The following is a 15,740-nucleotide window of genomic DNA, read 5'->3' as shown; positions in this document are numbered from 1 at the left end:
GTATTTTACTGAAGGGTGCTTGTCATGCTCCTTTGTAGTGTTGGCTTCATGGTGGATGGGGCAAAGCCTTTGGATATGATACATGGTATAAATTATTTTGTGATATTCTGAAATGAAAGGAGCTCCAGCAAATATTCCTAATTTACTAATTTCAGTCTTATGTTTTATGTAAAGGCAGAAGAGATAACTTTAACAATTGGTCAAGCATTTGACTTAGCTTACAGGAAATTTCTGGAATCCGGAGGAAAGGATGTTGAAACAAGGAAACAAATTGCAGGTTTACAGAAAAGAGTAAGTTTTGAACTATGTTGTTCTTTTTAAGACATAAAAGTACATGCTGCTATATTTGTATTATCTTCTTTTTATGGAAGCATAGTTTCCAGCATTATTCTCAGATTGCTAAGGTAAAATAAAAGACTGAAAAAAATCTGTTAAAAAATATTTTGTTTTTCTGTCCTCCAAGGACACTAAAAAGAAAGTTTGAAATACGGAGGATACTTAAATTTAATTATGTTTTGCAGTCAGATAGCGAGTTAAACCTTGATTCCAAATCACCAGATCTCTGATGAAACTTATGCTCAGTGGATACTGTTGTTGAAATCCATGACTATCCCAATAGCTGTTGAATAATCATTTGCCTTGTAGATTCAAGAATTAGAAACTGAAAATGCAGAACTGAAAAATAAAGTTCAAGATTTGGAAAGCCAGTTACGAATAACGCAAGTACACGCGTCTCCAGTAAGTACCTGACAAAAGTCTTGTGTCTGAGGTCACTGTATTTATAATCAATTTATGATCATTCTGAGCATCCCTGCTGTTCCCAGAGATTGCCATTAACATGCAGTGATCAAGTAGCACGTTTGTTGAAGGGCAGTGTCACTAACAGTGACGAGCCAGCAGAAGTGTGAAGTGCAGTCTCTCCAGCTGTGCCTCTTCCATACCTATTTGTTGCTGCCTGAGGACAGTAAATGCTCCCTCGAGTAGAGAGCTGAATGTGCCAGCTGAGGGTGAAAAGCCATTCTGCACTGAAAGGATCTGGTTCCTAAATGCTGCCTGGGAGCTCCTCACAGCTTTGTCACAAGCACATGTTGACCTGTGGCTGACAACCTGCCTGCCAAGGAGTCCTTAGGTCTTGGGAGCTAATGCTGGGTGCTAGGGAAAGAGGAGCAAGGGTGGGCTCCTCGCTGGAAATTCCAACTGCTCTGCAGCTCCTGTAGATGATCAGGACAGAAGCTTGTTTAAATTGCTGGCTGGCACTTCCTGACACCTAGGAAGGACCTCCAGCAATGCAGGTTGCACTGCAGACTGGTCCTTATGATTCCTCTCTTCTTACAAGCGTGTTCCATCTGTACAGCTTTAGGTGGCTCTCAAAATAAATCCAATTTTTTAATGTATGTGTGGCAAAATCTTTGAACAAGAGGAACTGCTTTTCAGCTGTGCATTTTGAAGTGTCTTGTTCCTGCCCTGAAACTTCACCACTTCCCCTTAAATGGATGTTCAAAAATGTGGGCAGTGTAAAAGCATATTTGCAGTGGTGCTGACAGTTTCTCAGTAGTGTCTGTACACTCTTTCTGTTGATCAGATGCTTGTTCCCATGAGGGACTGCCATTTCATTTTACTGAAATCTACTTAGAGGAGAAAGCACCATAAATTATAAATACTTTGTAACCACCACAGTGAACATTTTAAATTATGAATGTCTTCTCACTTATGAAGCATTCAGTGATAGGTAATCAATTTTAATGCTAGATTTAATATCAAGTCAGTCAATTCTTTCATCTTTTATTTTTCTCAACTGGGATGGCAGTTTGTTTTTATTTATGAATATAATAACTAAATGTATATTTGAATGCAAATAAATAGGCTCTTAAATGCATTGCAAGCAATTATTTTCTTTCCTTTAAATTAAAGAACTTTGTCATTTCATTAAGCAAAAAAAATGAAAGAAAATTATTAATAATGCCCCAAAATTATCCAGTAGTTTGTGATTTTTGGTGTCTTTTAAGACAATGGTGTTGCATTCCATATTAATGAGTTAAGGTCTGAATTTGTTAATTTGACAGCCACTTGTAAACTCTCTCCCTAGAAGGTGTTTTATTGTTGATTATTATTGGTACAGTGAATAAGCATATTGCTTAAATAGCTCTTGTGCTGCATCAAAACTATAGAATATTGATAATTATTGATATTAATTAATTAATTTCAATAATCACTGCTGGCTATTAATTCGGACTTTTATTTTATTGCTTTATTTATTCCTTTACCTTGAAAATGAAAGCCCCAAACATTTCCTGTCACAAATGTTTAAAATTGCAGTAAGAGCCACCTAAGAGCCTGTTCAACACCTGCATCCATTCTGCCACAAAACATTTCTGTAAATGGAGGAGCATTGGAACAGGATGCCCAGGAGGTTGGAGCCCTCTATACTCTTGGAGATGGTGGACCTTCCCTGAGCATGGTCCTCAACAGCCTCAGCAAATTGGATCCTGCTTCAAGCAGGAGTTCGGATTAAGCTCCTTGCCTTTTACAGGATTCTTCCATCAGTTGTGCAGCCAAAAATTAAAACGAAACAAACCAACAAACCAACCAAAACCAAGCACGTTTTTAGGAAAAGGTCGTTCTCAACTCCAGGCCCACAGCTTTTCCCACCAAGCACTATCAACTTTGGCACCTCACCAAGAGGCGCCTTTGAGGCAGCTCCTTTTAAACCAGGTCTTGTGGAGATGGTAAATCAGAGCTCTCAAGTGTGCTGGTGTAGGAGGAACTCCATGCAGTGCAACTGTCAGGTTGAGAATGAATGAAGGAATGGACTGGTGAGGTTTTCAAGTGACTTCAGTGCAGAGAAAAAGATAAAACTATTATCTTTTATACAAATTAAAAAATAAAAGTAATATATTTTATTAGCTATATTTATTAATGATAAATTTATTATATTTTTTATATAACTATAAAATATTTTAGAGCAGTTTGAGTCAGTTAAAACGATTATCAGCTAATGTGCCTGGAATAGCACTGAATGTGATGACACCTATCTCCTTTTTTACTACACGAGCAACAAATATGTATGAAGGAACAAAATTACAAACAATTCATAAGATAGTTGATTGCCTGTTATGGTTTACAATTAATTTTTTCCACTTTTCCTTCAAATCAGCTATAATTTCAAGTATGATTCTTCAAAGTCTCAATTCCTATCAGAAAAAAGCGGCGCAAAAATCTTTCCCCCTATTTCCACGTAATTTCTGTAATGAAAAAGGTCACTTTAGTTTTAAACTATATAATTGGTGATTTTTTATGAATTTAAACTAAAAATATCTGTACTGCTGCTGCTCTGTCTTCAAAATTAAAGTAACAGATCTATATTGTGATTCTTTTGTCAGAGTAAACTTTTCAGATCTGCTGTTAGTATTTTATGAAATAAAGTAGCTTAAATGAAGCTGAATATCCAACATGGGGAACAATACCTTGTTTGAGCCCCTTTCTAAGCACTTTTGGGTGGATGGGGAAAGCTTCCTTCCACGCAGTTAGCCTTGGTATTACATGCAGTGAACATAAGATAATTGTTCTTGTGATTTAGAACAGATTTGTGAAACTATAAGTTTTAAGTTTTCTTGGATTTTTCATATCACACTCTTGAATCATGCAGAGATGCTAGTGCCATACAACAGCTTTCTGAAGCTTTTCTTAGCCACAGTAAGCATTTTGATTTATTTATATTTTCCTAATCTTTTATGGCTGGAGCTCCTTATCTGGTAGTCCAGCTCTTCTACATGCTGAGGTCTAGGGAAGGGATTGTTCAGTGGTCAAAGGAAAGTTTAAGCCTTGATCCTTGACACCTGACGTGATAAAAGAACACATGCCTTTAAGTGACATCACAGCAGCTTGTAAAGAAATGTTCAGTTTCAGAAGCCAGCTACAGATGGCTAAAAGTTGCTTCTGTTTGTGCTTAAACAATGTCTTGGATTTTCACAGCTTGTGCTTTCCTTTTTGCATTTGGTTGTCGGCATGCTGTTTGTGCTCTCTCAACGTTGGCAGATGTGCTCCAGTGGCTCCCCTGTCACTCAGGTTGTTGACTGAGCCCGTGCTGGTCAGTGCCTGGCCCCAGCAGCTGGTGCAGGACTGCAGCAGCTCCACCAGCAAGGGGAATTAAACCAGGACCCCCTTCCCAGAGCAGGGGGTGCTGCAGGGTCCCGTGCTGGCAGTGCACAACCAGGGCACCAGAAGCACTGATATCACTCTGGGCTGTGTCCTCTGCTCCGTCAGAGCCCATCCCAGTGAAGCCAGGGGGCCTCAGCAGGCACAGAGTCAGGCTGGCAATGATCAGGAGCGGGATTTCCATCCTCAGGAGAGGAGACTTAGGGGCTTTTAGAACTTACTGCACATGTAGTGTGACACTGCTGTGACGGACAGCACACGATGTCACTGTCATGCTCTATATGGTAAGATACTGACCCAGGACAGAATGCCTTTCCCACCTGGCAGTAACTGGGAAGCCATGGTACTATTTGCATGCAGTGCCAGTCTATAATTTCTTTATTCCTGCTTATGAGGTACATTGATTAATCATTCTAGACCCATTAGTCTTCCCATTAGTTTTCAATGAAATGAAGAAGGGAGAAAACACTTCAGAAAGTTTGAAGTGCAGCAGGGTTTTTTTTATATTATATCACTTGATTTGTGTGGCTTGGGTTTTGTTTTGGTTTCTTTTTTTAAAAAGCAAGCCAATTCTCCTCTTTTGACAGCTCAGTCTTCTGATTCACAGATCATTTTCCCACAAGCAGGACCAGATTACATTTCCTGTTTTCACTTCAGTATCAAAAGAAAATTGAATGTGAGAGCATCTTTAAATTGTGGATGGATAACTTAATACATGTATGGGTTGAAGCATCTGGTTCACTGCACATTAAAAAAAAAATTGTTTCAACATGTTTCAGTTCTAAACAGACACATCCATGCTGTCACTTGAAGTAAACTTTTCTAACTTCCTTTTGTCACTGAAAATAGGTTTGCAGCTAAATATGAAATAAAACCATTTGCTCAGGATCAAATGTAATACTATCTAGACTTAAAATTCAGATCCTCTTTTACTTCCAAAATGTTTTTAAAACATTTTGTCTGTAGCTTCACAAACCGTAGACAAAATGCGATATGCCAGGCTAGACTGCAATGTGTGGCTTTGCTGATAGATTTACTTCTCTAAAAGGAGTTTGCCCTGTGCTCATATATTGAATTCTTGGGTAATAGTGTTGAACACTTTCTTTGCAAAACATAATGCTAAAACACCTTAATTTGCTGATCCTTCATATCAAATGTGTACAAATCGATGACCTATCCAAAAAGTCATGCATGGTCTAACTAAGAGAAGAAAATGTAAGCTTAAAGCTTTATTTTAAGCAAAATAAAGCTTTATTTTAAGAATCAAAAATATTTTGACTTGATAATTTCATAAGAGAGAACATCTTTCCAGCTGAAATATGTTACTAATTGTTTTAATTAAATTGTGTTTTAAGTAATAATAGTGAATTGGAGTATTAGGGAGTTTGTTGCAAGTCCTCAGATGCTCTATTATAAAAAATCAAAAACAAAACCAGAACACAAACAAACAAAAAAAAACCTTCCATATTAAAATTAAAAGTAGTAATAATTTAAAAATTTGGGGATGAATTTTCTCTCTCCAGTTGATAAGTAGTGCAAGTTAATGGCTTAATTGGATGTTCAAAGGGAAGCTCCTTTTCTGGTCATTCTTGCTTGTATTGCAGTTTTTTTGCAGGCTAAGGGTTTATTTGAGGACATATTTTAAAATAATATTGACAGAGGGAAATGGGGGCACAATATGTGTGTGAATAATGCAATTACCTACCCTTTGCATTTTTGCAGTGTGTAAATGAGTGAAAAGCATTGGCAGCAATCAAATTCTGCTTTTCAGCGATACAATTGCCATCAGGATTCTCTCCTTGCTTGGTTATTAGTATCACTATGAAATTTTTTCTGTAGCTGCTCTAAATCTAGCCATATGGCCAAATCAACATCAATCTACTTTAGGTGCTTTTTCTGTCAGTTCATAAACTCTATGGGGAAAAATAAAATTTCTTTCTGAACCTATAAAAGAAGCCATTAAGGCAATGAGATCATAGTTGGAAATGAAAGAGAGAAAACTGGATTGTATAATGAAATACTTTTGCATAAAATACATTGTGAAAGTTGAACATCAAATTACCAGTCTTCACACTTTTTCTCTGAGGATATTGTAGCTAATTAGATTTACATTTGCTCATCACATTCAGTAAATAATAAACTGCTTAGTGATCATGTTTTCTGCATTCGGGTCGATGGTTTGAGCAGTCCTCCTAGAGCTTTGAGAAGTTAGTCCCTCAGATGAGTGTGTTTGCCAATGCAGAAGTGTTATGCAACAGGAACTGTCACTTTTTTTGGTGTTCTGAGTGGCTCTGTCGAGGACATGCAATCCAACAGGAAGAGTTTCCTTAGATTGCCTCTCAAGCTGCGCTTCCATGTGCCATGGGAAATGTTGGCATGGAATGTTCCCTTTGTCTCACTCCTTTGCACGCACTGCTAACGTTTCTGTGACTTGTGTATATCTGTTGTTCTCATCTGTTTCAGTGGCTTGGCAATGCTTTAATCACTGGTCTTTTTTGCATTTGGCCTTGATTATGTGAGGACCATTGGATTCTCATCCCTCTGTTTGCCTGTGGGGACACTGCTGCAGTTTGTGTCACCGGGAGGCTTTGGATGCTGCTGCTGTAGGTAACTGCAGCCTCCAGAGCTCAGCACAGCCCTGGCACAGTGTGCTCACATCATGTTTTACTTGCTGCTGTTTCCATTGCCAGTGCTGCCCAAAGCTGCCATGGTTCCCTGAGAGCACTGAAATGTGGGGGAAGCAGAACTGGAGGGCAGCAGGAAGAGGTGCTGGGAGAAGCAGCCCCAGAAAGATCAGTGTTCTCCCATGCACCATAAATATTGCCAGAGAAGCACTGTGGAATTCACACTCCTACATGGAGGTGGTGCAAGACCCCTCCAGTTTTAAGCAGAGCGTTAAAGACACGGATTGATTAGCCCTTTGCTCCAAGGTTTTGTTGTGACCTAGAGGCATAGGTCACCTGCCTCAGTGACCCTCATTGGAAAGCTTTACCATGCCCACGGGAAAACCCCAAGATAGATGTTGGAACTGCATGCAGATTTCAAAAACCATTTTGGAATGTGTTTATGCATATCACTTGATTCCTGTTTCCACCAAGATTGCCAAGTGGAAAAATGCACATGTTTTTGTTGGGTGTTTTTGCCTATTTTCAGCTTGCTTAGATTTATAATATTCTGTGTTCAGTTGTTTGAGCACTTCTTCATGAGGGTATCAAATTCTGTTGCATTTATAATGTTAAAGAAAATGAACTTGAAATTCCCTATGGCATATTTCATGTCACTGAAAAAGTACTAAATGAACTGAAGATGTTAATTAATGGAACTGCTAATGCTTACACAGTATTTTGTGAATTATTAAATTATGGAGTGTTCTTAGTAGTCCTAAATCTCAGAAAATGAGCAGGTTCTTGACTAAATGCATAAATTTCAATTAAAGGTCGCTCACCATTCCCTAGAACATCACTGCAGTTTCCTGCTGTGGTGGTTCTGTATATAACCAATTTGAATGTTCTAAGGAAAAAAACCATTTTCTAATTTATTCTAATTCATACTTAAGTGATTGCTATGTGGGTGTGACACAGAGATTGAAGTGTCTAGAGACACCTTTTTAAAAGAAACAATTTTGAAGTGATTTCCTGATTAACAAAACCTGAATCACATTACATTTTCTAGTATGATGCAGCACAAGAGTGCATCTTCAGCACCCTTCTCAGTAGAATGAGTCAAAAATAAATCCTTTGCTGGCACATAGTTATATCTAACCATAAAAGAGACCAAGTCCACTGAACCTAGTATGATAATTTCATGAAGTATCATTTCTTGTTCTTTTCTTATGTTGATGGAATGAGGCCCAAATTGGAGCATTGTATCGATGCCACTATTACTGCAGGTCTGAGTGGGAGCCTCCAACAAAACACAGTTGCTGTATAAAATGACAATTTAATTATTTTTACTATATTTTCTTCCTTTATAATTTGGTGTAAGAATATTAATTTTAAGAAGCTACACCCTTTTCAGGTTGTATTCTTTAGAGTAAAGGTCTCTGCCTTTCTCCCCTGCACTTTGTGCATCTGGTGACATTCCCTGTTTTCCATTATTGAATACGCTTCCCTGCTGCCCCTGTGGTATCTGTGGATTGCTTGGCTCCAGAGGGCTGTGAGCAGAAAGCCCATCAGCCTTGCAGGTCCTTCTGGGCCCAGGGACGAGGCACAGAGCAGCACTCCCAGCACCTGATGGGTTCTGTGCTGCTCTGAAAAGGAAGAATTCCTAGGGAAAATCCATGTCCTGAGCAGGTGCATTCCCAAAACCGTTGTAGGACGCCCACCACCCCATAGGGTGTGTGGTGTCCTAAGTGTCACTATGACACCTGTGACTGCTCCAGTTCAGGGCTCAGATGACACCAGGGCTGTATATTCTGTTTTGTATTGAATTGTTCCATTGCCTGGATTTGATTTATGTTCATCATCCTCAAGGCTTTGCTGCGTGGTCCTATGTGCATTTTGCTGCTTCCTATGTGATTTTTCATGTGACATCCATGCCTTCTTGTGAAAACTACTTATCCTTTGTTGTTTTGCATTTCAGGAGAGTATTTGGCTTTCTTAATTACATTGTGTTTAGTCTTTTGGAGCATTTCTTTTTCTGAGGGCTGTTTTTTTTTCCCCCATAGTTATGTATGACAGCAAGGATTCCATGGCAGTAATGCACAGTAGCACTGCAACTCTTCTATCTGTAGTCTGGCTATACTCTTGAAATAATAATTAAAATTATCTCCTGTGGGTTTTTTGATTTCTTTTTATCGATTACCATTCCAAACCCTCCATTTCACAATTCCAGCATGGAAGTTTTTGAAGTTGGGATGAAAACCTTTTTTCTTTTTCTTTAATGCTGAATTGCATGTTTTGATTAGGGAATTTTGTGGGTTGTTTTGATATTCTCAAGTATGGCATTGTTACTACTTTAGTCACCTGTACCCTTAGCCAGGTTAATCTGTAAAGCAAGAAGCTGAGACTCATTTTAAAAGGATAGGAAATGTTTTGTTTACTACATGACACTGAAAAAAACGGTTTAAAATAATTGAATCCTGCTCTACTGAGTTATGCAAACTTCTGATGAAATAATCATGACCTATCCATTGTGTAACACTACAAGGGGAGCAAAAGCAAGCTTCAGAATTCTTGCTGCACTCATCTACCACTGCCTCAGCCTGGGCGAGTCACAGATTAGGCAGGACACCCCCAGCCCAGGCGCCATTCCTGCCTTCTCCATGTGGAACTCGTGGCCAAGAACTTTCTGCACAATTGTGCATTCCCTTCTGTTAAGATCCAAAGATTAATCTCTCCTCTGAAGATTTTAGTTCAATAATGAGCTGTTCTTTCAGCATTGGTGGGATATAAATGGTAGATTTTTCCTCAGTCAGTTAGAGAAAAGTCTGACCTGTGCATTAACCAGCACAGTAACTCTTCTCCCCAGACTTGTGCCTACTGCTTATTTACAAGTGCAGATGTGAGAGATTGCTGATTGCTTATTGGATTTAGACATTTCTTAGTATCTCACACATACATGCTATGGGGAAGATGCCTGACTTCATTTTATTTGGTGTAATGATCAAGGATCGAATTGTCTTTGTTCCACTTGCTACTGGGTTACCTCTTGATGTGGTATATCCTTATATTTTGTTGAAGTAATTTCAAGTTTTGTATCTTGTAACTATAGCACTGAACAGCAAGTTGCTGACAAGCTTTTTTGAAATGTGAAATGTGTTTCTTTTTTTCTTCTTTCCCTGATGTTCCACGTTCTGTTCCTCAGAATGTTTTCTCTTTCTGTGATTCCTTTTCAGCTGCTGCACATAAAGTGTGATAATGATGAACATATGTTTCAAAGACCCTCTGCTTTTTTCTGGTGTAACAATGAGGATTCACCTCCTTGTTTAGATATCTCTTCCATTACGCTTACTCCTAGGAGTTCTCCTGACTCTAGACTACCACCTGGATTGTTAATACCACCACCTTCAAAGAGTGGTCTTCCAAAGCCTGCCAGTGAATACAGCTGCCCAAGACCTCGTGTAATCTTGCTGTGCAAAAGCTTTTTCAGTTTTAGTTTTTTTTATTTTTGGCTTTCTTTTGTTCTCTGTTGTGTATTAACTTGTATTAAAAATGTGCATTTTGTGCAGTGGCTAAAGGATAGGGCGAATGAATCTTAGGTTCTCTAGGGGTACTCATAAAATATGGAATTTGTGAAGAATTACTCTTATTTCTACTTTTTCTTTCCCATCTACAAAACATAAATTCTTACTTTTCCAACATGTTTAAATTAGTCCATTAATTAATGATCTGTTATCTGTCAATCTTTTGTTAAATTTTTTACGTAAAGAATAGCAATTCAAAACAATTCTAAGGGCCTAACTTCAAGGGCTTCTTCCCTCATGAACTAATAGAAAAGCAATGAGCCATTAAATAACTTTGAGAATACTTTATAAAAACTGTGCAAAATGAAGGTTAAAAATTATTCTCAAATATGAAATGGGCATATTGCCTCCTTTTTCATATTCATGTGCTTATATTCTCAACTTTTCTTCCATTTGCAAATAATATTTGGCTTTATTTAGCGACCATCCCAGCCTTCTGCATGTGTTCACTAAATAAAAATGCTTCTTGTGCTCATATGTATTCAAAATACACATTTCTTAATTCACTTACAGTTTTAATTAAACTCAGTAGAATCAAAAGGGCCAGTGACTTCAACAAAATTGAATGTAACTGGGAAAAGAGTCTAAAGTTTTGGTCTTCTTTTTTTGCCTAAAAGGCACATTTATAACTGAATGTAAGTGCTGTTTATCTGTCTTCTAGGTAGCCATAAACATTTAGCAAATAATAAAATTCTCCATTAGCACATATGATCTCCAAGACATTCTAGGATTACTCGTGGGTGTTGATGGAAATGGAGGTTGATGGAAGCATTTATTTATGCCCTAAACCTTACCCCACCTTCCTGATGCCGACAAAAGCCCGTGTGCAATCAGAGCAAGGTTCAGGTGAAGGAAGGGGTGTGCTTCTTTATTGTGTTTATTTTGGGTCCAGCACATCCATTGCCCTGCTTAGGGTGGGAGCAGATGACATCCAGCCATCTGCCAGCTTGGATTATCCTGGCTCTCTGCAGTTGAGCACAGTAAGAGTTCTGGATTTGTTAAAATCTTGAAAACTGGTTCTTTTGTGAAGTTGATTCACTTCTAGTCATGATTGGGAATAGCAACAACTGAGAGTTTTTCTGGTGGTTTTTTTTGGTTTTTTTTTTTTTCTTTTTCTTTTTTTTTTTTTTTTTAAGGCAAAAAATGTTAAATGTAATTTTTTTTGCTTGCTATGATTCTGTATATCTGGGAAGAAATATCCCAGGTTCTTTTAGATATTGAACAGTTAAAGATCTCACTTAATTCAACTTTAAAATGTTAATCCAAATTTAAAATAGGAATTCAAAACTCCTAAGAACCTCCAAGAAATAGGAAATGTAGGACTTAAGAGCCCCTTGTTTTTTTCCTCTTTCAGAGGAAGTTTGTGGATCAATATTGCTTCTCAGCAGCCACTGCAGAGAACCTCCAGAGAGAAATAGGTGTGGTTCAGGGCCACCTGTAGACTTGGCTTAGGAATCTGTGGCGTCAGCTGGACCAGGGCAGCTGTAGGTCTGCAGCACAGGCACTGAGGAAAGCAGCATTCCAAAATAAGGGTTTATCCATGAGACTCTCATGGACAAGCAGTGCTAAGCTGCTTACCAGGTTATCATATTTGTGTATTCTGAATAAAAGGATCCATGTGACTAATTTAACTTGTGCTTCAAATTTTCTGCATGGATAGTTTGTGTACACTGAATCTTGTTTTAAAGCTGCAGGCTTCTGCTGTGCCTGGCTGGCCTTTCTAACACACAGGGCACTGTGGGGGTTTCTGTATTGTCTCAGCAATAACATGAACATGCAAACTAGTTTTGCCTTCAGCTTGTCAGTCTCCGTTTTAATCTATTTCATCCTCCGTCTTCATTGCTCACTATATTTAACTTGACTGTCCCTCACTTGTGCCCTGAAGGAGTGGACTGGTGCCAGGAGGAATGAACCATTCAAAACCAAATATGGCTGTAGAGCTATAGTAATTGGTGGGTTTGGGGTTTCTTGCTTGCCTGGTATTTTTTTTTTTTTGAACCCTTCCAAATTTCCTGTGCCTTTTGAATGAAATCTCTTCAGTTTTACCTTCGAGGACAACAGGATTATTTTCGATATTAATATTCAATATATTACGTCTGGATTATTACTTATGGAAAAACACATTTAAAGCTTTGATCATACCAGTTTCTCTAAGCTGCCAAATAAGAGATCATGTAAAGAAGAATTAGTAAACCAAAAATACTGGGATTGTATCTTTGATCTTGTTTCTGTGCTGTCCAGAGCAGAGCACATTGTTGTTGCCATATTACCTTGACTGGGTCTCGTGAAGGTGTTTGTGCTTGTATGTTTGCAAGAGAGCTGCTTGTCACAGCTTTGTCAGGCGTAACTGGGATACATTTTCAATTGAAAATGCAAAAATTACAATGCTGCTTTTGTACTGGGGAGTGTTAGCATGTGTCAGAGTCTGTACTGCAAATGCCATTTGCTTGGTGTCAGGAGCTGGAGTTTGCATGCTGATGGTTGTTTTTAACTTTTTTTTTTCAAAATGTGACTCTTATCTGCATGCTGAAGAATTCAGTATTGTGATCTTTTTCATGTGTAATATTACCCTAATGTTTATTGTCCTTATTGTAGGCAGGCAGTGTGACACCTAAATCACCCTCCACTGACATCTTTGATATGGTTCCCTTTTCTCCCATATCCCCTCAGTCATCAACACCTACTCGCAATGGTACACAGCCTCCTCCAGTACCCAGTAGATCTACAGAGATCAGTAAGTTTTGTAACCACTGACCTACTTTTTGCTTACATTATTTTTTTTAATAAAGCATCTTTAAAGTTTTACGTACGTTTTGCATGAAAAGCCAAATACGGTTTTTGTAAATCGCGTTCACTAGTGCCGTTTCATCTTTATACCATCTTCCCAAAGTCCTTGATGTTGCTGCCAAGTTGCATTATAAACAAACTTACTGTGCAACTATGACATATACACTTGGAAGGAGCTGGGTTGGGGATTTTAACTTTGCTTTTCTTTTGCAGTCTCTTTTCTGTACTTCAAGGAATACTTTTACTTCATGTTAGTTCTTTATCTGTCAAGCCATGGTTCTAGCACCTAGAGCCTGCATTTCTGGGGAAGGCAGCAGGTGAAGTAAGTATGGTGATGGTGATGCTCAAAGGAGAGCTGAAGAAACCCCTCAGGGAGACTTGGAATGCTGTTTTCAACACTACTTTTCGTATCATGCACAGCGTTTTTTAGCTGTAGTTGATGAACCTTTCCAGATCTACCAACCGCTCCTAAAAGGCCTTCAAAAGGTTATTAACAACAGCAATTTTATTTTGCAAAGGGTTGAAAGCATCCAGGGTAAGGTTCTTGACTTCACTGGAAATCTTTTTGGAGTCCAGAAAGTCTTTTTAAAAGCTTTGGAAATCCCTTGAGGGAGAGGAGAGTGGGACGTGCACAAGTGATATTAGAGGTTGTGGAAGTACCAGTCTGTGTATCTTCTGTTCCTGATGCCTATTTTAGAGTGGATAAAGGACATTAATGTTACTGCCTGACACCATATAAACACATTTGAGGAGATTGTGCTGTTTTGGGGCATGCCTCTAGGATGCAGAGTTTTCAACTCCCCAGTGAATGGGAGCTGTGCACAAAAACAAAAATGCATTTTGTAACTTCAGTCAGTGAATGTCTTCCCTCCCCAAGCCCATATCTGATGCACTGTTTGTTTTCATTGCTCAGAATGTCTGTCACCTTCTAAGTAAATGTTCAGGCTCTTAATTCAATAAAGAACCCTGTTTTTTAAAGGAGAATATTTTAAAATAATTAAAGAATTTCTGTGGGATTCTCAAAAAGGATACTAACAGAATTTTACATCTATCAAGTATAGTCAGTATTTTCATATAATTTAAAAGAATATTAGAGTATTCTAATAGACTATTAGAACTGCTCTATTGAGAGAATTTTATGGGTTTGCAATAAATAATTGAAAGATTGCTTCTCTGAAACTACAGGCAATGCCATAAAATAGATCTAAATGTGCATATACAGCTTCAAGAATAGCAACTTAACTTGAATTGAATTATAGGTCAAGATTTTATTTTTTTTCCTATTGTCCTACCTCAGTTCCATAGTAATCTTGTGGGAATCAGAACTCAGTCTTGAGGGATCTTGAAAATTCCAGCTATATGGGATTTGTAATTGTTTAGGCAGTAGGGTTTGTAGTATAAAATAAAAAAAAAGTTGCTTATTAATAGTGGTAGCTATTGTTTAAAGTAGTTCCTGCTTCTGCACTTCACTGATTTGCCTTCAGCTGAGATGATGTAGTTCAGAGATGCCACTTCAGGGAGAGATTACAAAGACCATCATGGTCTTTATACTTTTGATCCCTGCTCTTTCAGTCTGTGTCATGGTACTTTCTGTGTTGAAAATTACTGTGTTCATCAGCTATTAATGCTTTTTGGCATATTTCAGAGTGTCAAAACAGAGGAGGAATATTTTACCATCAAACAAGGGCTTTACTGTCCCAGATGAGAAAGTTCAGCTCCCATAAGCTTGTTCAGGCTGTGCAATGTCCCATTACTGTAGCAATGTGCAATAATGCCTTGCTTTGTGGTGTCACTGCTGCCAGTACCAGCAAGCTGGCATTTCTTTCTCCAGTACAAGTCAGAGGGCTCGCAACCAAGAGGAGCTAAAGTTTGGAGTCTCCATTTTCTGAGATCATCTTTTCCGGCTCCTATCTCTACTTTCTTTATTACTGCACTCAAGCAGAGCTGGTTTGGTTAAATTACAGGGTGATCTTGATGGATTTTATCATTTTTTAACTTTCACCTTTCTCACATCTAGTAGTGAAGAAGGAGAAAGTTGAGTGTTTGCCATCTATTTGTTAGCATCACCTCATTTATTCCTTTTGCCTAAGTGGGGCCTGTTACCCAGGGAGGGCTCTTATGCTGCTCAAGCAAAATGTGCTTTTAAAAGCCAAAGTTCATCTTACTTGTCCACTGGCCAGTTTGAGAAACCAGCCAAAAATAGCAGTGCCCTGGAAAGGCATGGACACTTGTAGGAAACCTGCAACAATACCAAGCACTTTGCATTCCTCCAAGGAATAGTTCCATAGGTGATTGCTGGCACCAGGATGACAATTCAGCTTCCCATACAGAGAAATGTCCAGAGTTAGAATTTTGCTTACCAGTTCTTCCCTTGGTAGTTTCACAGGAAAACAATTGTGGGGTGATAAATGGTACCTCTGGCTTTGCCGAGCTCACGGCATGTAGTTTAAGATACCCCACCTTTTATATACTAGAGCAGAGCAACAGTGACCTGCTTAATTTTTCTTTCCTTTTTTTTCTTTTTTTTTCTTTTTTCTTTTTTTTTTTTTTGAAAGGCAGCTATTTCCAAAGCATTTAGGCTTTAAAAAATGGTGAATTAAGTCTTGAGATTTTG

General features: G+C 38.4%; 1 protein-coding gene across 4 annotated transcripts in view; it reads left to right on the top strand.

Annotated features, from left to right (window-relative positions):
• Window positions 1-15,740, top strand: part of GULP1 (GULP PTB domain containing engulfment adaptor 1) — a 169,770-nt gene that overhangs the window by 139,973 nt on the left and 14,057 nt on the right. For 3 of the 4 annotated variants that reach the window (XM_068196388.1, XM_068196386.1, XM_068196387.1), the window contains 4 exons: window positions 175-291; window positions 646-738; window positions 9,992-10,216; window positions 12,935-13,073. In XM_068196388.1, the coding sequence (XP_068052489.1) occupies window positions 175-291; window positions 646-738; window positions 9,992-10,216; window positions 12,935-13,073 (574 nt within the window). The remainder of the gene's footprint in view (window positions 1-174; window positions 292-645; window positions 739-9,991; window positions 10,217-12,934; window positions 13,074-15,740) is intronic. The other variant, XM_068196389.1, reaches the window with a different exon arrangement.

Source organism: Anomalospiza imberbis, chromosome 7 (assembly GCF_031753505.1).
Source record: "Anomalospiza imberbis isolate Cuckoo-Finch-1a 21T00152 chromosome 7, ASM3175350v1, whole genome shotgun sequence".
In the NCBI taxonomy this organism is placed as follows: Eukaryota; Metazoa; Chordata; class Aves; order Passeriformes; family Viduidae; genus Anomalospiza; species Anomalospiza imberbis.
This window is presented reverse-complemented; position numbering and strand designations above follow the sequence as displayed.